Consider the following 25,912-nt stretch of genomic DNA (forward strand, 5'->3'; position numbering starts at 1 on the left):
GTAGCACCAGCTAAGTTCAGGTTTTCTTAATCTGTTATGTCCTGCTAGGCATTAAAGAGTTCAGGTTTTTTTCTACATATTAGGACAGTGGTTTTCAACCTGTGGGGCGGGGGGCACGAAGATGTGAATAAAGAAAACAAGAATCAAAAATATGAAAAATACATCTATTGAAACCAAAACAAATGAACTTAAACTACATTCTGATACTAGAAAAATAAATATAGAGTTAGATGAATGTCGATAATAAAAAAAAATATGCATCTAAGATATATCATTAATTAAAAAAGAACAAATTGGTATTAGTGGGCTCCTTTCAAAAAAACGTTAGGGGGGCGCGATTAAAACTGTTATGAACACTCGGGTCGCAAATACTTAAAGGTTGAGAAACGCTGTATTAGGACGTTCATCAAATTAAAGAACCAACATTTTTAAGAGTGGCCTGGCCTGGCATGAACATTGTGGGCTTCAGGTGGATGACTTGTTCTGAAAAGCAGGTGGCATGGCTGTTAGGAATGCATTTATTTTAAAACGAAACATAAAAAGTGCCACCTTAAGACACAGCAAACCCAAACGATTGCTGAGCTGCGCGCACATTCGGTCTCGTATTAATGACTAAAGCCTACATATCGCGTTTCCACTACAAGGAGATCAATGGGAAAGGTGCTATAGATTCTGTGTTTAATAGAGTGGGATAGGGGGCGGTCGGGGAGAGGTCTTCTGTCACTTCGCACCCATGTTCTGCAAGTGATGGAGACAGAGGGGGTGTGGAACGAGGTTGGACAGCGGCTGTTAGCAGCTGGTGATGAGTTACCCATCATGCGGAGGACTGTGTATGGTGGGGGTCTCCGGTCTGCGTGCCAAGCCAGCGGGAGGGGAGGGGGCGTTGAGGGTGACGGGGACGACACTCGTGAGTATTTAAGCTGGCTTGGTTGCAGACCCTCATCACTGCCTATTGCTGCCTGGGATACTCAACACCTGCGTGACCCGTGTGACAACCGAGCAGCAGCGCGACCCTCTCAGCTGTCCAGAAAATTTAAACAAACGAAAAAAAGTGAGTAGAGCAGACTTTGTGTTTATTCCGTGAATCTGTGCTGAAGTGGGCGAAACGAAGTGGGAATGATACGTGCGAGAAGACAGAGAAAAATACAAGCGGGGTCATTTAGAAAAAACAAAAAAGTTTTCCTCCGAGTAATGCGACCTTGGATTTAAAGGGGCTTGGAAAACTGTGCATTGTTCTCGTCTGTTGCGGGCTAAGTCCCTAAAATCGTCTGTTAAATCGCAGTTTAGTTATTAGCATTATTACCTCGCATCCGTCTAATCGAATTTAGTCATTACCATTATTATTATTATACTTATACACTTAATGCGTCCTTTTTAAATTGAGGGCGCTGATGTCGTTATATTGAAGCAGCGCAGTTGCTGGAGCGTGTAATGTGCTTTAGTTATCGTGGCAGACGCAGTTCTGCTGGGACGAAGAAGGGCGAATGGCAAGTGGCAGGAGAATGGAAACTCGTTTACTACGGCTTCGTTTTTTCCGTCAAAAATCTACAAAGGCGGACATTTCACCTGTTAATCCCGATTCTAAAATAGCACTGGGCGGTGTGTACTCTTAAGGCCATTGCGTGACAAAGAGGGAATTTATTCTGCGAAAGGGCGATCCGCATGTGAAGTTGATTCATAGGGCTTTGAAAGGGTCGCAAACATGTGGACCAAACAGAAATCTTTCATGTCTAGTAGGTGAGCTAGCAGGTTAGGAGCAGAACAAGAAAACCTGAGCTGCGCCGCAGCGATTGTATGCAGATGGAAGTCTGTTCTCAAATATTTATGGAGCTTGTTACAGAACTAAACGACTTAAGATTCATTATGAAAACCCTCAAGTGGATGCTTCCTTTGGGGGGCAAAATTGTTCCCCTATAGCATTGCTCTGAGGAAGCACTTTGGCTCTTTTATTTTTAAGAATATAGGGTGCGTTTTCTATCAATTGAAACAAATGTAACCTTTTATTGTCTTAAAAACAAAACATGCTCGAAATACCAATTTCATTTTAATGGTAGAGATTACTCTATGAACATATTTTTAAGAATCAACCTCCAAGCCACATTTACTAAACTACAACGATCGTGGACGCCCGACAGTCTGCGAAGAGCGCGGGCGCCTTTCAGGTGGCCAAATCTCATGACGTCATCGCCCGTCTATTAAAAGCCGTTTACGCAGTCGGCCTCGTCGCTGATCGGCGCAGATGCACGGCCGACGCAAATTCTTTAAGTCTGCCTGCTTTTTTTGTCCCCTGTTCGTGGGTTTTTATTTTTTTATTTTTACTTTCTCAACTCCATTTGTAAAACTTAATTTTAAAGAGATTAAGATGGGCCGAGTGGAGTGAAAGCTTTAATATCGGAAAAAACTAACCGTGAGATACTGATCTTGGTGTCACAAATGAAGGAGATTTATCTGACAACAGATTACACTACAGGTCTCTGGTGATTTTCATTTGTTGCACTAATAAAGCTTTTGTTAAATTAAAGATTAAAATGCAAATTACAAATTAATATTAATTGGCAATGCATTGCTGTCAAATCCGGGAAGAATTCGGAGACGCCGGTTAATGAGTAACTCTGAAGATCGTAGCTAAACAAGTTGGCAGGCGTCAGGCACTTCGTAAAAAATAAATAAATAAAAATAAAATAGTCTTAATTATGTTCAGTTGAATACAATCTAATACTTTTCATATCTACCTCTATATTCATAATTCATTTAAATCATATAAAATAATTTTATCTGTCATTACAACAGCCTTACATAGTGCCTTCCACGTCTATCTATCTATCTATCTATCTATCTATCTATCTATCTATCAATTACATAGTGCCTTTCACATTTTTCTATCTATCTATCTATCTATCTATCTATCTATCTATCTATCTATCTATCTAGTATTTAGTGCATTTCATGCCTATCTATCTATCTATCTATCTATCTATCTATCTATCTATCTATCTAGTATATAGTACCTTTCACATTTTTCTATCTATCTATCTATCTATCTGTTTGGAGTGAAGTTTTGTCTGGGCCTTAAGGGTTCTGCCGCGCCTTCTACAGGTCACATTGTCAATCTCGTATATGACTTTCACATATATCTGCTTCTTATATGATGTCTTTCTTATCTATCTATCTATAATATAGCGCCTTTCCAGTGCCTCATCTATAGATATTTCTATTTATTCATTTTTTGCGGTGATCTTCAGGTTTGTTGTTTATGTTTAATATAACACAAAAATCTATCGATAATAATAATAATCATCATAGATAATTAATTTAATGTGAGTGTGGAGTAGGAGGAGTGTAATGCGGGTGTTGTGGTGGAATAGTGGAGATTCATTCTTTCTTGTGAAAAAATGTGTCTGTTTATCATAGACCTCTGTCAGAGATTTGTCTTTTCATTACAACTAAAAGAATTATATTTATTTTAACGAAGATGGGGGAAACTTGAAATATTTTTTGAAGACAGAATAAAACTGAAGAGGTGCGCGGAGATACGGCGCTCAGCCGTCTCCCTTTTCTAATCGATGTCTTCGCGCGTGCGCAGAGCCCCCCGCTAGTCGTGTAATCGACGAATTGGAGATTTGTTTTTCACCTGCACGTCTCCCGCTAGTATCAGAGCCGCCTTCAACACGTTTTATTTTTTTACGAATTGGTGCCTTTGAACGTTTACAAAGACCAAGTTTGAAAAGTGGTAGAGTTTTTTTTCCTTCTGATCCCAGCGAGGGCTCCGTTGCGTTTATTGGCGCATCTCCCCTTCTAGATGAAGACCTCCTGTGTTTTATGAAAACCTGAGGTTGTTTTACGTTAAATCGCTGCCTGCTTCAAGTTGCTGACAAGACGAGGACGGAAGGCTCGAGGCTGTGCCGGTGTCACCGGACGTTGGTGGGTGCACAGGCGGGAATTCACCACGCGACACGGGGACGCGTCCATTCTGAAAAGCGTCAGGGTAGTATGGTGGCGCAGTGGTAGCACCGCTGCCTCTTAGTAAGGAATCCCCTGCGTGGACTTTACTTGTTCTTCCCGTGTGCACGTAGAATTCCAGTTCAAAGTCACGAATGTTAGTTGAATTGGCCTGATTGTGCCATGGCCAGCTGTTGTTCCTGTTTTCTGCCCTATGATTTCTGGGTGGGCTCCGACTGCTTCGTGCCCCTGCACCGAATAAGCTGGTTAGGAAGATGGATGTGTGAAATGCCGTCTGTCCCCCCTACACACGAGGTCTGGTGTGTCGTGAGATGAATGAGAAAGCTGACCCAGAGAGATCGTTACGTTTTCCAAACCATTTTTAGAAATTGTTTTCTCTTCACTTTCTCTTATTAATTTTATGGCACGCCTGGTTTTTCATCTTTAAAACTGCAACAGAATTTCATTAATGTGTTATATGAAATAATATCAATTGTTAACTTTTTTTTTTTTTGTTTGGCGGTCAAATTTTTATTCTCATTCAAAAATCAAATACAAAGCAACACAAGAAGGATGGAAAGGGGCAAAAATATGAGAACCCCACCCAGTTTTTTCATTGTCGGACCCATCCCTCCATCTTCGATACCTGCTTAACCCTGAGCAGTGCTGGAGTCTCACCCAGCCAGCACAGGGGGCAAGGCAGGAACAACCCCTGGATAGGACGCCAGTCCATTAAAGGGTGAACACGCACGGGCCACTTCAGCAATGCCAGTCCACCTAATCTGCCTGTCACTGGACTGTGGGGGAAACTGGAGCACCCAGAGGAGACCCTCAGTGACACAGGGAGAGCATGCAGACTCCAAACAGCGAAGGCCTCAGGTGTGAACCCTGATCCCTTACTGTGAGGAAGGAGTGCCACCACTGTGTCACCACTGTGCCACCATGCCACCCAGCTGTCAGATTCCGTTCATGCACTTATGAGAGGCAGAGTCAGTCTCGGCATCTAAGGAAGGGGCAAACCCTGGGTGGGCTGCCAGCCCATCACAAAGCCCCCAGAGGCACAAAGTGTAAGGATTTGTAAATCTGAGAATTATGTCTCGCTTGTATTTTGTTCTGAGCTCTTCACTTGAGATGGTCAGTTTTGTGCCCTTGTCCTGTCACATGTGGTCCTGAACAGTCCCCCGACTGATTTTTGCTCTATTATGTTGACCTGTTTTGTAGGTTGCTTTGGATAAAAACATCTGCTAAGCAAATAAATGTAAATGTATTTATTCTGAGCAGAGTCCTGGGGGGAATCAAGAGCCCATCCCAGTGTGCAAAAGAGAAATCTTTAATGTCGAGTTGGCTACCAAAACGGGACACAACAGAAAATGTGAAGCTCGCCTGCGGGACTGTGTGCCGTGAGGGTCCTTTAAAATCAGGAGCCCACTGGGACTTCACAAATCTGTTGTCATCTGCTCATGGATATTTATGGAGCCTGTGAGGAATTTAGATAAATAGCTGGTTCTTTCAGAAACCTTCCTGGGGATGGTTCTTCTGGGAGCCAAAAATGGCATCGCTCTGAAGAACCACTCTGGCACTTTCAGTCCTAAGATGGCACTTAGTAGCACCTTAGGGCAGTGGTTCTCAACCTGTTGGCCCCGCTAGGGGGGCATGAAGTAACAAAAAGGGGGGCATGAAGATGTGAAAAAAAGAAAACAAGAATCAAAAATATGATAATAAAATATGCATCTACATTTCAAAAAAATGTTAGGGGGGGCGCAATTAAAACTGTTATGAAAACTCGGGTCGCAAATACTTAAAGGTTGAGAAACGCTGCCTTAGGGTGCTTTTTATTTTAAGCCTTGGAGATTGAAAGGAAAACGACTGGGCTCTCTGGATATCAACATCTGCACCCGAGGCCATGAAAGGACTTTGGGGTTTTAATGGAATCGGCTGATTGGCGTTCTTTGGAGTGGCGTGGTAGTCAGCACTGTCAGTCACTGCCGGTGTGAACTTTGCATGTTCTCCTTGTTGTCTGATTTTCTTACTCATTTCAAAGTCTCAAATGAGAGTTTTATTACTTGGTGACCCTAAGTTAGTGTGTGTGTGTAGATAGATAGATAGATAGATAGATAGATAGATAGATAGATAGATAGATAGATAGATAGATAGATAGATAGATGAAAGGCACTATATGATAGATAGATAGATAGATAGATAGATAGATAGATAGATAGATAGATAGATAGATAGATAGATAGATAGATAGATAGATGGGCGTGGGCAGTGTCAGTCCTGGAGGGCCGCAGTGGCTATAGGTTTTTGTTCCAATCCAGTTTTTTAATGCAGAGTGATTTTTTGCTGGTGAAGCTCTTATTGCTCAAGTAACATTTTTTCTGCTCCATTTTAGTGGTCTCGCTTGTTAAGGTTCCCCAGCCTTAATTGCTGTTTTAGTCTCAAACAGCTGCATTGTCTCTTTTTAATGGCTCCTTATTAGCAATAAGCTGCCAATGACAAAGTAGCTAGCGGTCCTCCATCTTGCTTGTTTCCTTTTACACCTGTGAGGATTAATCAAGCACTACTTGGTATAATAAAATGTGACAGACTGAAAAGCATTCATATTAAGTTTCAAATCATTGGAATGATATCCTTGAAAAGGAAAAAAAATCTACGCTAAAAGAACCAAACATTGCATTAAAATCAGATAAGGTTTGAGATTGGCAAGGATTGGCTTTTAATTAAGCAACTGGGTTGGAACAAAAACTTGAAGCCACTGTGGCCGTCCAGGACCAACACTGCCCACTAGATAGGAAAGGCACTATATAATAGATAGATAGATAGATCGAAGGCATCATATGATAGATAGATAGATAGATAGATAGATAGATAGATAGATAGATAGATAGATAGATAGATAGATAGATAGATAGATAGCAAAGACACTATACAAGAGGTTGATATGCGTAAAAGTCACTAGATATACAGTGTGACTTGTAGGGTGTATAACAGATGCCAGGAGGTGGCAGACACTTCTACACCCAATACGTAAAGACAGATACAAGACACTATCTAAGAGATAGATAATAGATAGAGAGATATGAAAGACACTACATAAGAGGTATATATATATATATGCGAAAGTCACTATCTATGAGATCGAATATGTGACCTGTAGAGGGCGTGGTAGAGCCCTTAAGCCCCAGACATAACTTCACGCAGCACACATAGACAGACAGAAGGCACTATCTCATCGTTAAATACTTAGAAGGCGCCATATCATAGATAGCTAGCTAGATAGGCAGACAGCTCTTTTCTAGACACTCAAAGTGCTTTACGCTGGCAGCAGGGAAGCCACTTCAACCTCCATCAATGTACAGCACCACACTTGGATGATCTGATGGCAGCCATTCTTGTGTCAGTCTGCTCACCACACATCAGCTATTAGGGGGTTGAATGAATGGGAGGGAGATGGACAATAAGGGGACAAGAGGATGATTAGGAGGGCTGAATGACCAACCCATGATGGGAAATATAACCAGGACACCTGGGCACACCCTACTGTTTTTGAATGATGTCCAGGGGTCTCTTATAACCACAGAAAGACAGGACCTCTGTCTTATGTCTCATCCGAAGGATGGCACCAGTTTTTTTCATCACAGTGTCCCCAGCACCGGACTGGGGGGCATTAGGATTCACACAAAGACTACAGGACACCCTCCCCCTGCTGGTCTTCCAGCATCAGCCCATGTTTCCTGGTTGGTCTCCCATACAAGTACTGGGCAGGCTTCAGTCGGATTCTAAAGTGCAGGTGGTTATGGCTGATGCTTGGCTATCCTTCATCCTGCTCTTCTGCACAGCATACTGTAATTCAATGTTCCATAGCCTTTGCAGATACATCTTACCCGCTGAAGTTCCTTTCCATGCCAAGCTGAATCACACTTCACTGTGCTCGCTCCCATAATACCCACTGACGAAGGACCTCGGTGAGGAGGTGATGAGATGCTTGTGCAGGTTCTAATGCTGACGGTTGGGGTTTTCTCTCCTTGCACAGATGGTGGTGACTCTCAAACCCTGGAGTGCCATGGTAGCCTTGGTCATCTGTGTGCTGGTATGCCTGGGCACTTTTGTCGATGCCTACCCTCCTAAACCAGAGAATCCTGGAGAAGACGCGCCCCCCGAGGAGCTGGCGAAATATTACTCTGCACTCAGACATTACATCAACCTCATCACCAGACAGAGGTGAGTGTGCGGGGGTCTCTCTAAGGGGAAGGGTGATGCTCTGAAAGGTTTAAGTGCCCCCCAGGCTATGGCTTTATTATTATTGAGGACTGCTTTAATCCCTCAAAAGAAATGCCGAGTGACTCTGTTCATATCCAATAAAGCTGTATAAGAGCGACGTCGCCATTAAGAAACGCAAGGCATCATAAACCCAATTGACGAGTTGAGCGACTTATTTTTTTTTTTTTTCTAATTTCCTTCTTTTTTTTGGAACATTACCTCGGCAAAATGAGATCATCATTAATCTTTTTAATGGCTCATTTCAGCAATTGCCTTTAATGCAATAATCAGATTCAATTTAAAATGAACGACCAGGGCGCTTGATGAGTTTATGTGTAGCTTGTGTTGGAAATGGTCAGGGACTGGGGGAGTCATTCGAGGAAATTCAAAATTTATTTTTAAGAAAGATTCATCAGCCAGCCTTGTCGTGTCGGATGTGCGTTGTGTTCTATTATATTGCCGGGGGGGCTCATCTCCTCTTAAGGTAAAGCCACATTACAGGACTACTAGTCAGTTTGTCAAACTTAACGACTGCACTCATCGATCTTGTCACCTGAGAAACTGCAGGGATGACAACACCGCTGCATGACGATGACTTTTCCCCTCTCCAAAGTCTCGGGAGCTCTGGCCTTTTTCTGACATCCAAATAACGACGTGATACCTGACTTAAGCCGGTGTCTGTGCGAGCGGTTTACGTAATCTTTGCTTTTGTTTTCCTTTTTTTTCCCCATTCTATTGTGGTACATTAAACACGAAACATCAGACAGACAAACCTCTCTTCTCTTTGTGGGGTCCATGTGTTTCTTATTCCTCTTTGTTGCATTCTATACATTCCAGCTGAGCTCTGATTGGCTGTCAGCTGTCACATGCATGCACAGAGCCACCTTGATGACTTAAGACAACACCAGACCTGCTTGGGGGGGGGCGAGAAGAGGGAGGACTCATCTCATGCAGCCTTGCCAGTGCTGAACTTCTGAGAAGTGAGGTGTAGGCCCTGTGGTCATTATGGGGTCACAGCTGCTGTCCAGTGACCACCCTGGATTGCTTTCATTCACTTTCATAGTTTTTAAAGAGGTGCTGGCTTTAGGACTTTACATTTATATGTACAGTGACATTTATTTGATTAGCACAGGGGCCCCCAACTCTGGTCCTGGAGGGCCACAGTGGCTGCAGGTTTTCATTCTAACCCTTTTCTTAATTGGTGACTAGTTTTTTGCTGCTTATTAACTTCATTTGAATTTATTTTAATTGATCTGCTCTTGAAGACTCCACCCCCCCAATTGTTTCTTTTTCCTTAATTAGCAGCCGAACAATAATGAGACACAAAACAGGACCAGCAAACTGTGTCTGTCCATCATACACAAAACAGGACCAGCAAACTGTGTCTGTCCATCATACAATATCTGAAAATAAAGAAAGGCGAACATCTCAGGAATGCTGGTCTGCTAAGGTCCACAAAACATTTGAATGAGAGCTCTTAGAAATGAGAAAATCCACAATGTCAGAAATGTCTGCTATTGCACGATGACAGCAGCAACAAGCCATGGAATTCAAGAACGGGTTTAATTAACAACAAGACTCTGCGCCTAGTTAAGGGACTGGTTAGAATGAAATCGGTTGGAGTTTGAGGCCCTGACTTAGTTGGTCTTCTGTTGGCTCACTCACTTCACATTTTATTTCTCTTTGGGTGTTATTTAAGGAAAGAAATTAAGAAATTCAGGGAAACAAATCTTAAAAAAAAAAAAAAATCAATGAAATGAAAGGGAAAGGAGTTAATTAGCCATTAAAAACTGGTCACTAATTAAGAAAAGGGTTAGAATGAAAACCTGAAAAAATGAATGAGGACCCCATGCACTAGTGTGTCATACAGACTGACCATAACGTTCCTCAATTTAAATTCAATGTTCTTTTATGATATAACCTAACATTTTCTTTACCTTTTCAATGACCTCTGCACATTAGACGATGAGAACAGTATGTCAGCATAAACCCCTAAATCAGTGGTCTCAAACTCCAGTCCTGGAGGGCCGCAGTGGCTGCAGGTTTTCATTCCAACCCTTTTCTTTAACTGTCGACCTGTTTTTTTTGCTGCTCATAGTGGATTTTGCCAAAAGGATGGACATGGCTGTGGGGAATACGTATTTTAAGAAGAGGGAGGAACATAGGGTGACGTATAAGAGTGGAGGAAGATGCACACAGGTAGATAACATCCCATGCAGAAGAGCTGATCTGAAGGAGATTGAAGACTGCAAAGTGGTGGCAGGAGAGAGTGTAGTTAAGCAGCACAGGATGGTGGTCTGTAGAATGACGTTGGAGATCAAGAAGAGGAAGAGAGTGAGGGCAGAGCCAAGGAGCAAATGGTGGAAGATGAAAAAGGAAGACTGCAAGGTTGAGTTTAGGGAGGAGGTGAGACGGGCACTGGGTGGCAGTGAAGAGTCACCAGACAGGTGGGAAACTACAGCAGATGTAGTAAGGGTGACAGCAAGAAGGGTGCTGGGTGTGACATCTGGACAGAGGAAGGAGGAAAAGGAAACCTGGTGGTGGATTGTTTAATGGGATCTTGGAAAGTGAGAGGATGTCTGATGAGTGGAGAAGGAGTGTACTGGTGCCGATATTTAAGAATCAGGGGGAAGTGCAGGACTGCAGTAACTACAGGGGGGTAAAATGGATGAGCCACAGCATGAAGTTATGGGAAAGAGTAGTGGGAGCTCAGTTAACAGTGAGGTGACAATTAGTGAGCAGCAGGATGGTTTCATGCCAAGAAAGAGCACCGCAGATGAGATGTTTGCTCTGAGGATGTTGATGGAGAAGTAGAGAGGAGGCCAGAAGGAGTTACATTGTGTCTTTGTGGATCTGAAGAAAGCAAATGACAGGGTGACTGAGAGGAGCTGGGGTTTTGTATGAGGAAGTCGGGAGTGGCGGAGAAGTACGTAAAAGTTGTACAGGATATGAACGAGGGGAGTGTGACCGTGGTGAGGTCTGCGGTAGGAGTGACAGAGGTAGGATTACATCAGGGATCGGCTCTGAGCCCTTTCTTATCTCCAATGGTGATGAACAGGCTGACAGACAAGATTAGACAGGTGTGATCTGTAGCGATAGTAGGGAGCAGGTTGAGGAGACCCTGGAGAGGTGGAGATCTGCTCTAGAGAGGAGAGGAATGAAGGTCAGTAGGACCACCAAGACAGAACACATGTGTGTGAATGAGAGGGAGGTCAGTGGAATGGTGAGGATGCAAGGAGTAGAGTTGGTGAAGGTGGATGAGTTTAAACACTTGGGATCAACAGTACAGAGTAATGGGGAGTGTGGAAGAGAAGTGAAGAAGACACTGCAGGCAGGGTGGAGTGGGTGGAGAAGAGTGTCAGGAGTGATTTGTGACAGACGGGTATCAGCAAGAGTGAAAGGGAAGGTCTACAGGACGGTAGTGAGACCAGCTGTGTTATATGGGCCAGAGATGGTGGCACTGACCAGAAAGCAGGAGACAGAACTGGAGGTGGCAGAGTTAAAGATGCTAAGATTTGCATTGGATGTGATGAGGATGAACAAGATTGAAAATGAGGACATTAGAGGGTCGGCTCAAGTTGGACAGTTGGGAGACAAAGTCAGAGAGGCGAGATGGCGTTGGTTTGGACCTGTGCAGAGGAGAGATGATGGGTATATTGGGAGAAGGATGCTAAGGATAGAGCTTCCAGGGAAGAGAAAAAGAGGAAAGCCTAAGTGAAGGTTTATGGATGTGGTGAGAGAGGACATGCAGATGATGAGTGTAACAGAACAAGATAAAGAGGACAGAAAGGTATGGAAGAAGATGATCCACTGTGGCAACCTTTAACGTGAGCAGCCGAAAGAAGAAGAAGAATTAACTTCTTTTGAATTCATTTTAATTGACTTGCTCTTGAAGACTCAGACCCCTCAATTGTTTCTTTTTCCTTAATTAACAGCCAAACAATAATGAGATATAAAATGAACCAAACATGACCAGCAAACCGTGTCTGTCCATCACACAATATCTGAAAATTAAGAAAGGTGAAGGTCTCGGGAGTGTTGATCTGCTCAGATTCCCCAAAATATTTGACCAGAGCTCTTAGAAAAGGGAAAATCCACAACGTCAGACGTGTCTGCTATTGCACAATGAGAGCAGCAACAAGCCATGGAATTAAAGAATGAGTTTAATGAACGCCTCGTTAAGCAACTGGTTGGAGTGAAATTGGTTGGAGTTTTAGGGCCTGACTTAATTGGTCTTCTGTTGGCTCACTCACTTAATACTTCATTTCTGTTTGGGTGCCGTTTAAGGAAAGAAATCAAGAAATTCAGAGGAATGATGAAGAAATTCAGGGGAACAAATCAATTAAAATGAATTCAAAAGACGTTAATTAGCAGCAAAAACAGGTCACTAATTAAAAAAAAGGGTTAGAATGAAAATCTGCAGCTGCTGTGGCCCTCCAGGACCGGAGTTGGGGACCCCTGTTCTAGCCGATACCGTGTGTTCCTCTGGAGGAAATGACAGCCACAGCTGCTGCGTACCATCGACACTGGAAACTGAACGACAGGACAATGGGGCCTAATGAAGAGTCGATACTTTCAAATGTGTAGTAATAAAACAAAACCATAAAGACACTGAAAAGTGTGTCAAGTAGGCCAGGACAGGAAGAAGACACAATTTGTGCAAGCGTACGGCTGTTCAGATATCGTAAATGAAATACGATCTGAGTTGGCTGTTGACAGGGAGTTTCTTGATCCCAAACTCAGTGGATTCCCTTGGTTACCTTCGTCTCTAGTATATAAAAGCTCTCAGGACTCCAGCCAGTATAGGAGAACAGCATTGGAGAAAGACGCCTCTGGAGAGCCCCATGAAACATGCAGGTTGTTGCCTTGTAGTCCTGATTTTTGTTCAGTCAAAGCTTTTATCTGAATGAACATCCAAGAGCATCTTTAGCATATGGGTAATGGCAAGAAGATTAAAAGGGAAGAACCGTTACTTAAAAAAGGTAAAAGAGGATGAAGTTAACATGATTATCAGAGGTGACTGTGCAGAGGGTGCAGAGTTATAAATACCTGGGAGTGCAGCTGGATGATAACTTGGACTGGACTGCCAATACTGATGCTCTGTGCAAGAAAGGACAGAGCCGACTATACTTCCTTAGAAGGCTGGCGTCCTTCAACATCTACAATAAGATGCTGCAGACGTTCTATCAGACGGTTCTGGCGAGCGCCCTCTTCTACGCGGTGGTGTGCTGGGGAGGCAGCATAAAGAAGAAGGACGCCTCACACCTGGACAAACTGGTGAGGAAGGCAGGCTCTATAGTAGGCACGGAGCTGGACAGTTTGACATCCGTGGCAGAGCGACGGGCGCTGAGCAGACTCCTGTCAGTCATGGAGAATCCACTGCATCCACTGAACAGGATCATCTCCAGACAGAGGAGCAGCTTCAGCCACAGACAGCCTGCTGTCACCATCCTGCTCCACTGACAGACTGAGGAGACCCCACACTATGCGACTCTTCATTTCCACTTGTGGGGGTAAACGTTAACATTACACAAAGTTATTGTCTGTTATACCTGCATTGTTATCACTCTTTAATTTAATACTGTTCTTGATCAGTATGCTGCTGCTGGAGTATGGGAATCTCCCCTTGGGATTAATAAAGTATCTATCTATCTATCTATCTATCTATCTATCTATCTATCTATCTATCTATCTATCTATCTGTCTATCTATCTATCATATAGTACCTTTCATATCTATCTATCTATCTATCTATCTATCCATCTGAATAATAGAATGTATTCTTGTTGCTGAGACTCGGGGTCCGAGGTGGCTTACTTTAAGTTCCTTGGTTACCTGGTCCTTCCCGCGCCAATTGAGGTGCACAGGGCCCCCGTGTTCAGTCCCATGCCAGTTCAGCAGCCTCCTCCCAGAATTTCCAAATTTTTGCTTATGGGCTTACCAGCTTATTGTTGGTCGACCACATTCATGCCTTTGTTATACCGGGGGTCCAGAGTGTGTCCTGTAACTGAGCCTGCCCTTTAAATCTGCGTGTTGATTCGGTGGGCCTCCCCGGAAGCGATGTTACCAGGTCAGCCCACCCCACACTGGCCGTCACAGAGTTGAAAATGATGAATGTCACTGCCCCGTTTTAAAGGGACACAGTGGCCTTTCTTCTCTAGATGGCACTGTGACTTAGCGATACGCCACAGCAAGTGCACAAGATGAGGTTTACAGCCCACCGGTAATAAAGGGTGGATTTGAAGTTGGATTTGTTTGGTTTTATTCTTTAGAGCCGTTGTATGTATGAGCAGAGGAAACATGTTTGTATATAGCATTGTAAACCCCCAGACCCCCACAATTTAGCTTTAACAATCCACCTACCAGGCATGTCTTTCAAAACAGCAAATCCAATCTCAGAACTTCTGAATGTTATGCCATGAGCACATTTTTATTTGGCTACAAATACAATCAGCAGACAAACAGTCTTCCATCATTTCAAATCGTTAACACAACTTGTGTACTTTTTCATAATTTCTCAGTTTTAAATGTGTTATTGTAAACAAGATTTATGTTATGAGCAATTTATAATATTTGACTTGGGATATAACATAAATATGTAAAGATGCGCGTGAGAGTTTTTATGGTTGTAAGCATCGCAGTGGATGGGCAGGCGTCCCTGCTGGGTTGGTTGCTGGTACCTTTCCAGGTCAGGAGGACAGAAGGTGGCTGTTTAGTTGGGCTACCTATTGCCCCTGTACACAGGGTGACAAGCATCCCTCTGGTGGAAATCTCATTTGCAACCCATATTGGGAGCTGTGGTCCTGAGAGACAGCCCTGTTGGGGTACCACCAGGGGGTGCTGCAGGGGAACCCTGTCCCTGCTTCAGGGGACTTCCATCTGACCCAGAAGTACTTCCAATGTGCAATGCTCTGACCGCAGAAGTAATGGGTCCAGCATTAAAGATGGCACACCTCATTTGCACCAGAGGGCCAGTCACAGTCAGAGGAGGTGGGTGACATTCAGGGAAGAATGGTGGAAGGAGACGGAAAGTGACAAATCGTGCATTATCGTTGTGCTAAACTCATTTAACCCTGTAAGTAAATTATTGTATATTGAAAAAGACGACCCCTGAAGGGAGCAGCAGAAAGAACGAAGAAGTTTTGAGTTGTGTCTGATGATTTGGCATGGGGGGTTTGGGGGTCTTGGGCGCCCCCTGGTGTCCACAGGTTCTTCTGTTATGCTCCGCCCATTTTATTTTACTGTTTATTTCACTCTTAACAGCAAAACTAAACGTGACAATCCTGTGGCTCATACTTTACGCTTCATTCACTGATAACCAAACCTATAATCCCACACCAACAAGTAATACGCACTCAGGATAAGTACACCCCAGCGCACTCACCTGCACTCCATACCGGCATTTATACGTTTTGCCCGTCGTTTACTAGACCATCAATTATGTTGTCTGTTAGGCTTTTCTCTGAATTTACTATCTTACTCTTCTTTATTTATCTATCTGGTTTAGTACAATGCTATGTACTGTATAGCCTACCCTGCCGTTCTTTCTTAATCTCTGTGAAGTGCTTTGAGCATGGAAAAGGCGCTATATAAAAAATGTTATTTTTATTATTATTATTATTATTATTATTATTATTATTATTATTATTGGCGGAACGGCGGGGCGCTGCTGCCTCGCAGTTAGGAGACCCGGGTTCGCTTCCCGGGCCCTCCCTGCGTGGAGTTTGCATGTTCTCCCCCAGTCCAAAAACATGCAGGTTAGGTGGATTGGCGATTCTAAATTGGCCCTAGTGTGTGCTTGGTGTTTGTCCTGCGGTGGGTTGGCACCCTGCCCAGGATTGATTCCTGCCCTGTGTTGGCTGGGATTGGCTCCAGCAGACCCCCGTGACCCTGTGTTTGGATTCAGCGGGTTGGAAGGTGGATGGATTATTTTATTTTTACTCAGCATGCAGTACCGGAACATCTAAAAGTTTACTCTTCGTCGCTTTTTCTTTAATAGCCCCACTTCCCACAAGCTCTCGCTGCTATGAAGGCTCTTGTGCTGACCAGGACCTGTCACCACGTCGAGGAGACCGTACTCCTGAAGTGCAGTCCTCGGTACACTTCACACAGACTGTGTTCCTCTTTCATTATGTCATATGAGTGTACAACTCTCCCTTTTTGTTTTTGTGTAGACGAATGGAAAATTTCTTTTTTTTTTCGCGTCAGCCACTGACACATACTAATCAGTTCGTCAGAGCAACGTTTAGGTTTCATTAATTACAACTTTCTTTACATTTCTTTGATTAAGTTTTAAAGATGCCAAGAATACGAGATACGGTCAATCCAACATTTCCGAAAGAGCCGTTAGACGCACTAAATCACAATAAACGCTGAGCGCCTCCCTCTAACAAAATCAGAGAGCTCAGCGAATGAAAAACCCGCTATGTAGCCATTTCTCATATGCATTGAAACATCAGAAGACGCGGAGGCGGAGATCGGTAAATTCTTGCCAAAATCTGAAACCGCTTTCAGCTGTTTATGTCAAAGAAAATGTGATTTTTTTTTTCCCTGCTATATTTAGTGTAATATTTGTGGTTATGATTTTTTTCTGTTTTAATCAGAAGATCAAAAAAAGACCGACTGCCCACCGGCGCGCTGTCCAGTGACTGCGAAGTGGGCGGTGCCGAGGAATCGGCTGGATGGGCGGAGTTTTGTGCACTTGAACTCTTGGCGCCTGGCACTCGCTACATATGTTATCACGATCTGAACTGGGTTAAACAGATTCGATAAAGGCCGGAAGGATACAGAAATTAAACCAAATAAACAGGCACAAACAGCATTTGCAACTGCTAATATTAATTAATAACAGATATATATATATATATATAGAGAGAGAGAGAGAGAGAGAGAGACTAAATGCACACAGAAAAAAAATAATGAAGAAATTTAACATATTAGCATAAGGGACTACTATATGAATACGTTATTCAGTTAGTTAACAAGGACTTTATGTGAACTTAATAAGTCTCACAATACACCTATGACTTTAAAACTGTGCCTGCCTAAATTGCGGGTCACTTACTGCTCCGTAGCAGGAACTCAGCAAATGCTTTGTTTGCGATACGCCAACAGAAGAGTCCAATGAATGCACTTAAAACTCTTATTCCTTAGTAGCCACTGAAGACGTAATCCAGAATATGAGAGACAGAACCTGTGTGAATGAAGGGACACTCAAATGGAGAGGCACAACAATCCTGGTGGACTCCTGCCTTATGCTGAAATGCTGCAAGGATCGGCTCTGCCACCTGCCACCCAGTAGATAAATGATTCTGGTAAATGAATGGGTGGGCGTTGGCTGGGAACAAAGGAACTTTTTAGAAAATTAGAAATTTCATCCATTAGAGGGCAATATAAGGCAGCAGTGCGCTAATTGCAGTAAATTGAACAGGAATAGGAAGAAGAATAAAATCCAAACTGGAATTCATTTGCGCAAACTCCAAAGGCAACAGATTATAAAACATCAGACTGACACTTTATCTGCAACCCATGAGATGAATGATGCCTCCTGAACACTACTCTACAACAAATCTTTGTGCCCACCGTTAGGTACTTTACGTGGTGACCCCAGGTTAGCCATCTGCCATCCTGAGAAAAGAGTGGAACACCAAGAAAATGCTGCCTGGGCCCCAGTGGGAAAGGCGTTTAGAGACAGGAAACCTGACAGGAGCCATCGACTTCCACTCGTCTAGCAGAACATCAATTTCATTCTGTTTCATCATTTAACTATACAACAAATATCAAACTTCAGTTTCTTTTCCTTTATTTCTTTATCTCATTCTTTCTTTCTTTCTTTCTTTGAAGGAGGAGCTTTTTCTTAACATCACTAATTTCATTCAGTTTTTTCATTTAATTACAGACAAAGATTCCATTTTCATATTCTTCCTTTCTATCTTTGTTGAAGGAGCTAGCTTTTCCCTTTACTAGTCCTTTCTGATTAGTATTTTCTAATTTCTTTTGGTTTTGTCATTTAACTATACAACTAAGATTAAATTTCACTTCACTTTCTTTCTTTTCCTTAATGTTATTAATTGCATTCAATTTTATCATTTAATTACAAACAAATTATGTTTCATTTAATTTTCTCTTTCTTTCTTTCTTTCTTTCTTTCTTTCTTTGTTGAAGGAGCTAGCTTTTCCCTTTACTCCTCCTTTCTCATTTGAATTTACTAATTTCATTTGGTTTCATTATTTAACTATACAACAAAAATTAAATTTCTTTCTTTCTTTCTTTCTTTCTTTCTTTCTTTCTTTCTTTCCACATAGACACCTTTTGTTAAAGCTTCCTCCCCCTCCTCCTCCTTCTCTTGCTTTGCATTTTTATTGTCTTTTCTTCTCCTAACGCCAGTGCCCCTGATTAAAAACCACACGGCCACCGTGTCCGCTTTGCAGGCGTTAATGAGTTTGCTGTTGAGGCGCCTCATGCTTCCTTTTCCTTTATTTTTGCATTATCCGCACACTGTAGGCCTGCGAAATAAATTGCCAGGGTTTGCTTTGGCGAGGCAGCTGTGTTCTTTAAACAAATCATTTGCCCCCTTGACATTTTGCCGAGCGTCTAGTATATTGAGAAATAGCTCCCAGCAGAGGCCAGGCACTTGCTGCTTCAATCCAAGTGACATTTGACCGTCTTCAGAGGCTAACGCTGAGTAAAAATGACATTTTAATAAATGGTTAGACCTCAGCATTTCAGATCAGCTTGTCCTGTCTCTGCTGCAGCCATGGGGTCCCAATCTACTCTTCAGTCCAACCTGTAATCTCAGGACAGAAGGGCGCCAAGTGTCATGTTCAGATTATTCAGATGCTGGTCAAGTTCCTCTCATGATGGCCCATATGCCCCTATCTATCTATCTATCTATTATATAGCTCCTTTCATATCTATCTATTTCTTATATAGTGCCTTTCATATCTATCTATTTATCATATAGCGCCTTTCATATCTATCCACTGTATCTTCCTTTAGGACACTGATGGACATGTCATAGCTAAGTTATGGAGGGCAGTGGGTGGATTCTCTAGTAATAAACAGCCTGGTATGGACGAGTGACATGACATTTTAAATCAAGAACAGGGAAGAACAAAACTGAGATTTAGTTGTATTTTTGGGCCACAGGCTGCAGATAAGAGTCCATTATAGACCAGGCGGACACTAATGACATTATTTGGCAGACCAGGGTGCTCTGTCATATGAACGTAATTGCGCTTATCAGGCAACACCGGTTTCCGATTTCCTCTACACTCTCCAGCTTATAAGGTTTCATGAATGCTTAACCGCTGCGGGCATGTTGGCACTTTTCCCGGACCAGAAGTGGTTTGTCATACCGAGACTGGCACAGCTGGCATTTGGCATTGTAGAAAGTGAAAGGGAATCTGAGCCTCAAAGACAAAGTGGAAAGGTGGGCTCTTTGAGCTGGATGTGAACTGCAGGTGCTCTGCTGATGGGTGGTGGAAATTCAGCAGGTGGTAAGGACTTCAGGTCTCTCCTGTTAGTCTGAAAGGGGCCAGACATGCCAGGGGACAGACCATTAAAAGGAGCGTAGTTCTGTGAAATCATGCACTGCAAAGGCTCCCCCTGCAAGTCTTCTTCCTAAACTCTGACCCTAACCCTAACCACCCCAGGGATAAGGGGCACATCAAGTAACAGAATTCTAAAGGATAGCCGTTGTCCAAAGTTATAAAAACCTAACCATCCCCAGCTTCTCCAGTCCGTGCATTTAAAACTGTTGATGGGGCTTCAGTACACAGCAAAAGAAACTGAACAAGAGACGGAAATAATGAGCTAAAACTGCACCTATTCATTTAGGAGCTCAGGAGCAGAAGGTAACTGAACGTTAAGAATTCATTTTTCTGTTGTATTAAATGCTGTGACGGTGGAGACAGACACATGTGAAGACCACCGCAGCTACTTCCTCTGTCTGCTATGATATCTCTCTGTCATTTTAGCTACCGAATCACTAGATGACATAACAACAGCACACAGAGTTTGGATGAGCATTGTGGTCTGCGGGTATTCAACATGTTAAAACATTGCAGCTATTTTGTCACGGCGTGTTTGCGATTCCAATTTACATGTCTTGAGTTATTTATTTAGTTGTGCAGTCAGAAGGTGGATGTTGTGGAGTATCTTCTGAGAGCTATCTAATTGTACCCACCCTGTTTAAATCAAAATTCACTCCTGGTGATCGTCAGATGTATACCTTTATTGTATTACACATATGGCTTCAGTGAGGATAGATAGATAGATAGATAGATAGATAGATAGATAGATAGATAGATAGATAGATAGATAGATAGATAGAGGCAAAAGGCACTATATAATAGATAGATAGATAGATAGATAGATAGATAGATAGATAGATAGATAGATAGATAGATAGATAGATAGATAGATAGATAGACACAGTATGGTCTGAGAACACATATTAAAATGACTAAAAAGGAAAAAAATTAAAAAGAAAGAAAACTTCTGACTTGGCAGTCCCAGGCCCAGTGAGGTGCTATACAGGTGTAGGGGGCACAATTTAAAGATTTGCTACAGCAGCCCAAAAACAGAAGATTCTCCAAATGGAGTAAAAGGTTGCTGTCTGTCACACTGGTGCTCTGCCTTGTTGTGATTCGCTGGGTCATAATGAGACCCCACCTTCCTGGGCTCATCCAGTTTTATGTTGTCCAACTGGAATGGGCGGAGCCTTTGCGAGGGACTGTGGGTGGGGTTTGGTGTTTTCCTCTGGACGGCTTCCTGGAACTTCAGGTAGAAGAGGTGATCCCAGTTAGTGGCAGCACCCCCTCTTGTCCCGGAGTGCTACTGCTTATCTTACTGAGCCAAGAGTGGTGGCTCTGAGGCTAAGGAGCTGTGTTGGTATCCCACAAGTTGCTGGATCAAATCCCCGTCACTACCAAAAAGAGATCCTACTCTGCTGGGCCCTTGAGCAAGGCCCTTAACCTTCAATTGCTCCAGGGGCGCTGTACAATGGCTGACCCTGCGCTCTGACCCCAAGGGGTATGCGAAAATTAACAAATTCCTAATAAAAGAAATTGTATAAGGCGAAATACTATTGTATTGTATTGTAAATAAAGAAGAAAAAAAAAAGAAGATGATCCCCAGGTGCACATGTGTGACAAGGTGTGATGGTCATGTGTCTATAAGTGAGTTGATCTAAGTGGAAGCTTACAGATCATGAAGAGTCTCGCTCCATAGATTCTTATGCCACGCATCACCTTAGTACTGATTGGCCAATTGTACTGAAGTTACACGTATTCTTCCACATACCCCACCAACCATCAGGTAGCATTCAGTAAAAGCAGGGACATTTTTGTCAGCCTTTTGTCTCTCATTTTCGGAAGTGTGGGAGTTTTTGATGAGGCGGTGGATTGTTTGAGTGTCCCCTCTTACCAGCGTCCATCAGTTATGAGGTGAAGTGCGGTGATTCTCAACGGCAATGTCCATCTCACATGCTCAACAGGTATCTTGGATGTCTTGGGGGCTCTTTAAGTAACGTGAAGTCTCCTGTTTCTTCTGCGATGTTGTCTTGTGATTTACTGAATTGTGTTTTTTCTCACCCCCAGATATGGTAAGAGGTCCAGTCCTGAGACTGTGCTGTCGGATCTGCTGTTCGGTGATAATTCTGAGCGCAGCACCCGAACAAGGTGAGGAAAAGACTAAGGGATTAGTGAACGAAAAAAGAGACTGAGTTCTATTAACCTCCCCAGCCTCACTGAAAAATTATTACGGTTTTTTTAAAGTAGCGCCCAAATATTTAGTTTCAAATACCATCACCTCACCTTATTTTTGTACCATTTTTTTTCTGGGTAAAATGTCACTGTCACCACTAGGTGTCCTCGTGCACACATTTCTCTTCGATGATTTTTGCTGAACTTCATTTTTTGAAGCTTTTTGGGGCCCTGAAGGACTGAATTAGCCATCAGTATTTTCAAACCCACCTATTCCAATTCAAGGTGGTCTCATCTCATTTTTCAGACAACATGACTCACTGACTGTTAATCATTGTAATGTCGAGCAGTCTCCACTAGATGTCCTCAGTTGCATATTGCATTATTTCATTAGGTGAATTGTACCAAAACTTAACTGAAGCTTTAGGAGTTCTGAAGGACTCAACTTTCAACCCAAACATTAATTTCCAACCAGCGTTTTTGAATTCAGGGTTATTTCATCAACATTTGTGTACCACCTTAACCTTCCCCAAATTAGTCACCATTAGGTGTTCTCATTTATATCTTTCACTGTTTCACTGGATGGACTGTGCTGGATTTCATTTATTGCGGCCTTTGGGAATTCTGAAGGACCCGATTTTCCATCTGCATTTTCAGATTCGATGTCAGATCACGTCGATTTCTGCACAGTTTCCTAGTCACCACTAGGTGTCCTCAGTGGATGAATTCTACTGGACTTACTTTGATGAAGCCCTTGAGATATCTGAAGACTTGTATTACCTTGGTCCCAGTTTCTATGTAGGTTTAATCTACCAAAGGCGCCATTGTCTTCACTCGGGTTCTTCTTCTACGTATTCCTCTTTTGCGCTGGACTTTTACGATTCTGAAGGATCCAATCTCCCGTCTACATTTTCAGACCCACTTAGCCCCATTCAAACTTTGATTTCTGCACAGTTTCCTATAGCCGCCACTAGGTGTCCTCAGTTTTGAGTTTCACCAGCTCACTGGACAAATGCTTCTGGATTTACTTTAACGAAGTCTTTGAGATGTCTGATGGCCCCATTAATGCATTTATGGTCCACCTGAGGGTTACTTCATGTCCTTTTATATACAGCCTTAACCTGAGTAAGGTCACGTAGTCACCACATGATGTCCTCATTTAAGGTTTTTTGGATTCTCTGATGGTTCCAATTCGGTTCTTCATGGATGAATTCTGCTTGACTCACCTGAATGAACCCTCTGGGAATCCTAGAAGCCCGGATTATCTCTCCATTCATTTTCAGGCCCTCTGATTCTCCGATTAAAGGTTACTTCATTTCTTGGGTAAGAACATCAGACAATTAGACAAACAAGAGGAGAACATTCTGTCCATCAAGTTTACTTGTTCATCTAACTGCTACGGCGTCCCCACATTCACTCCCATATTTCTTAAAGGTTGACAAGGCTTCTGTAAGTCAAAGTAAATTCCAACACAGGCTTTGTTCACGTAGCAAAAGTCCAATGGATTCTCTTGGCCAGATCTTCCTCTCACAAACCCATCAGAGCTGTGAGTTCACATTTATTAAACACACAAACCTGCGGCGTCCTTTTAAGAAGCCCACTGGAGTGCAGTTCCCTTCTCAGCTACTGCGAGTGTCTCGTATCTGTGAAAAAACGCAGAGAAACTAAAGCCACCCGCACTCCTAAAATGAGTTGAGATTCTCTTTCATTTCTCAGTCACCCTGGGGGGTTCAGAGACTCCCGCGTGTTTGGTGGGAACTTAAGTGTGCCCAACATCCATGAAAGCCTGACTTGTCCTGTTGTTGTATTTTTTTTTTGTTTTCAGATTTGATGACTCCTACATGTGGTGATTCCTTACCTTCTCTCCAACTCTGGTGTCATGCCCACCACTGGGAGCCTGGCGCATCGAAGAGCCCCTCAGCAGGAGCGTGACGGCCGCACTCAGACATTTCCTAATTGTGTTCAGACCTTCGCAGCATGCAGTTCTCCTCCCTCCCTCTCTCTCTCTCTTTCTCTCTCGGCTTTCATTCTGCCCTTTCTCTTTTATCCCCTCCATCACTTTTTGGTTTAATTTGGCGTGTACCTATAGAGGGACAATTGTACATAATTTATTATGAGAAATGACATTGGAAAAAAAAAATATATATAAGAAGACAAAAGCACTATTAAAAAAAGAGATTCTTTTGTTTGTATTGTAAAAATGCTTATGTGAGAATAAAGTTTAATGGATGATTAAAATTGGGAGGAGAATCCTGAGATGCTGTGTGCCTTGCATTAAGAAAGTAAAACATCAAAAACCAACGGACCACCACAGGATACAACACTCCACCAACATACTTACAACATATTTAGTGCTTTTTTCTATCTGTCTGATATAGTTTCTTTACCATTTATGGATTAATATATCTAATATATTGTGTCTTTCATGTGTATCTAACCAATACATAAGAGCCTTTTTGCTGGCACATATCTATCATATAGTGCCTTTCACATATCATTTCTGTTATAGAGCAATTTTCACATCTGTTTCTATTATATAGTACCTGTCACATCTATCAAACATATACAGTAGTGTCTTTCATATCTATCCTTCTATTATAAAGTGCCTTTCAAGTCTAGCATATAGTGCCTTTCATATATAGCATATAGTGCCTTTCATATCTATCTGTCTATCATAGTGCCTTTCACATATCATGTCTGTTTATAGAGCAGTTTCCATATCTATGTTTCTATTATATAGTACCTGTCACATCTATCTATCTATCTATCATATAGTGCCTTTCATATCTATCTATCAATCATTTACAGTAGTGCCTTTCATATCTATCTATCATATAGTGCCTTTCACATATCATCTCTGTTATAGGGCACTTTCCATCTATGTTTCTATTATATCGTACCTGTCATTTCTGTCTATCTATCATACAGTGCCCTTCACATCTACTCTTCCATTATATAATGCCTTTCATATCCATCTATCTACCTATCATATAGTGCCTTTCATATCTATTCTTCTGTTATATAGTGCTTTTCATATCCATCTATCAACTGCCTTTCATATCTATCCATCAATTATAAAGTGCCTTTCATATCTATCTATCTGTCTATTATATAGCGCCTTTCATATCTATCTATCTCAACTTTCTGTTCTCTTACACATTTATCTATCCATAATGCGCCTTTCACATTTTTCTAATATGATCTGCCTTCCCCATCTATTGAAGTAAATCACCAAGGCTATCTAATCTGAGGACTCTTACAGACAGCTGAAGTAATTCTCTACTTTCTGAACTCCTCATTTTGCCAAGTGGAAGGCTCCTCCACATTGTGTACTGCACTCGATATGATGTTTCAGTGTTTCTGTAGAATTTCTTTTTCTTTTTTTTTTCTTTTTTTTTTTTAATACATACCCCTACCCTACCCTACCCAATCCCATCCTGCCCAGCCCAGCCCACACACAATACCAAAAGCTACTTTATTATAAGCGTTTTGTTTATCCAAGGAGCAGCTGAGAGGAATATGGGGTCGCGCAGCACCAGCTTATTAAAGCGCACGAAAACAGCTGAACGTACTTTTGATTAAAGAACATGTCAATTAGGCGCTCCTTTCCTTTCTTTCCCTTCCCTCACACCTCTTCTGTGGCATACCAGGCTCGTAATGAGTGCAACCTGATGGTCCTGCCCTGGCAGAATGGGCACTGAAACTGAAACGCCATTTGGTGCGCAGCCCCCCATCGAGCACAGCTTTATCGGCCTGTAAGCAGGAGTTCATATCAGGAAATTCCAATAAAGTTAATTGGTAGATTGTTTAAGGGAGAAGAAATTTGGTGGGTGGAGTTGGGAGAAAGAAAAAAAAAAAGAAAGAGAAGTGTTTGGTGTAGCTCAGTGCGGTATCTCCACAGCAGTGTTCTTAAAGAAATAAATATAACTGGCAAATACTCCACAAAACTGGGGTGACCATCTCTTTGTGCCTTCCCACACATCGAAGACTCAGTCGGCTACTCTACC

The 25,912-nt window shown here is 42.5% G+C and overlaps 1 protein-coding gene across 1 annotated transcript; it reads left to right on the top strand.

Moving 5' to 3' along the window:
• Positions 1–932: 932 nt before the first annotated feature.
• On the top strand, positions 933–24,126 carry LOC120517988 (peptide YY-like). Its single transcript, XM_039740533.1, has 4 exons — positions 933–1,051; positions 7,973–8,160; positions 21,801–21,881; positions 23,731–24,126. Exons 2-4 carry the CDS (start codon positions 7,973–7,975, stop codon positions 23,753–23,755), a joined length of 294 nt encoding a protein of 97 aa, XP_039596467.1. The 5' UTR covers positions 933–1,051; the 3' UTR covers positions 23,756–24,126.
• Positions 24,127–25,912: the final 1,786 nt, after the last annotated feature.

Source organism: Polypterus senegalus, chromosome 17 (genome assembly GCF_016835505.1).
Source record: "Polypterus senegalus isolate Bchr_013 chromosome 17, ASM1683550v1, whole genome shotgun sequence".
Lineage (NCBI taxonomy): Eukaryota > Metazoa > Chordata > Cladistia > Polypteriformes > Polypteridae > Polypterus > Polypterus senegalus.

Coding starts and splice junctions, on each gene's coding strand:
- LOC120517988 (XM_039740533.1), top strand. CDS start 7,973: ATGGTGGTGACTCTCAAACCCTGGAGTGCCATGGTAGCCTTGGTCATC. Junction 8,161..21,800: donor AACCTCATCACCAGACAGAG/GTGAGTGTGCGG, acceptor TCTCACCCCCAG/ATATGGTAAGAGGTCCAGTC. Junction 21,882..23,730: donor GAGCGCAGCACCCGAACAAG/GTGAGGAAAAGA, acceptor TTTTGTTTTCAG/ATTTGATGACTCCTACATGT.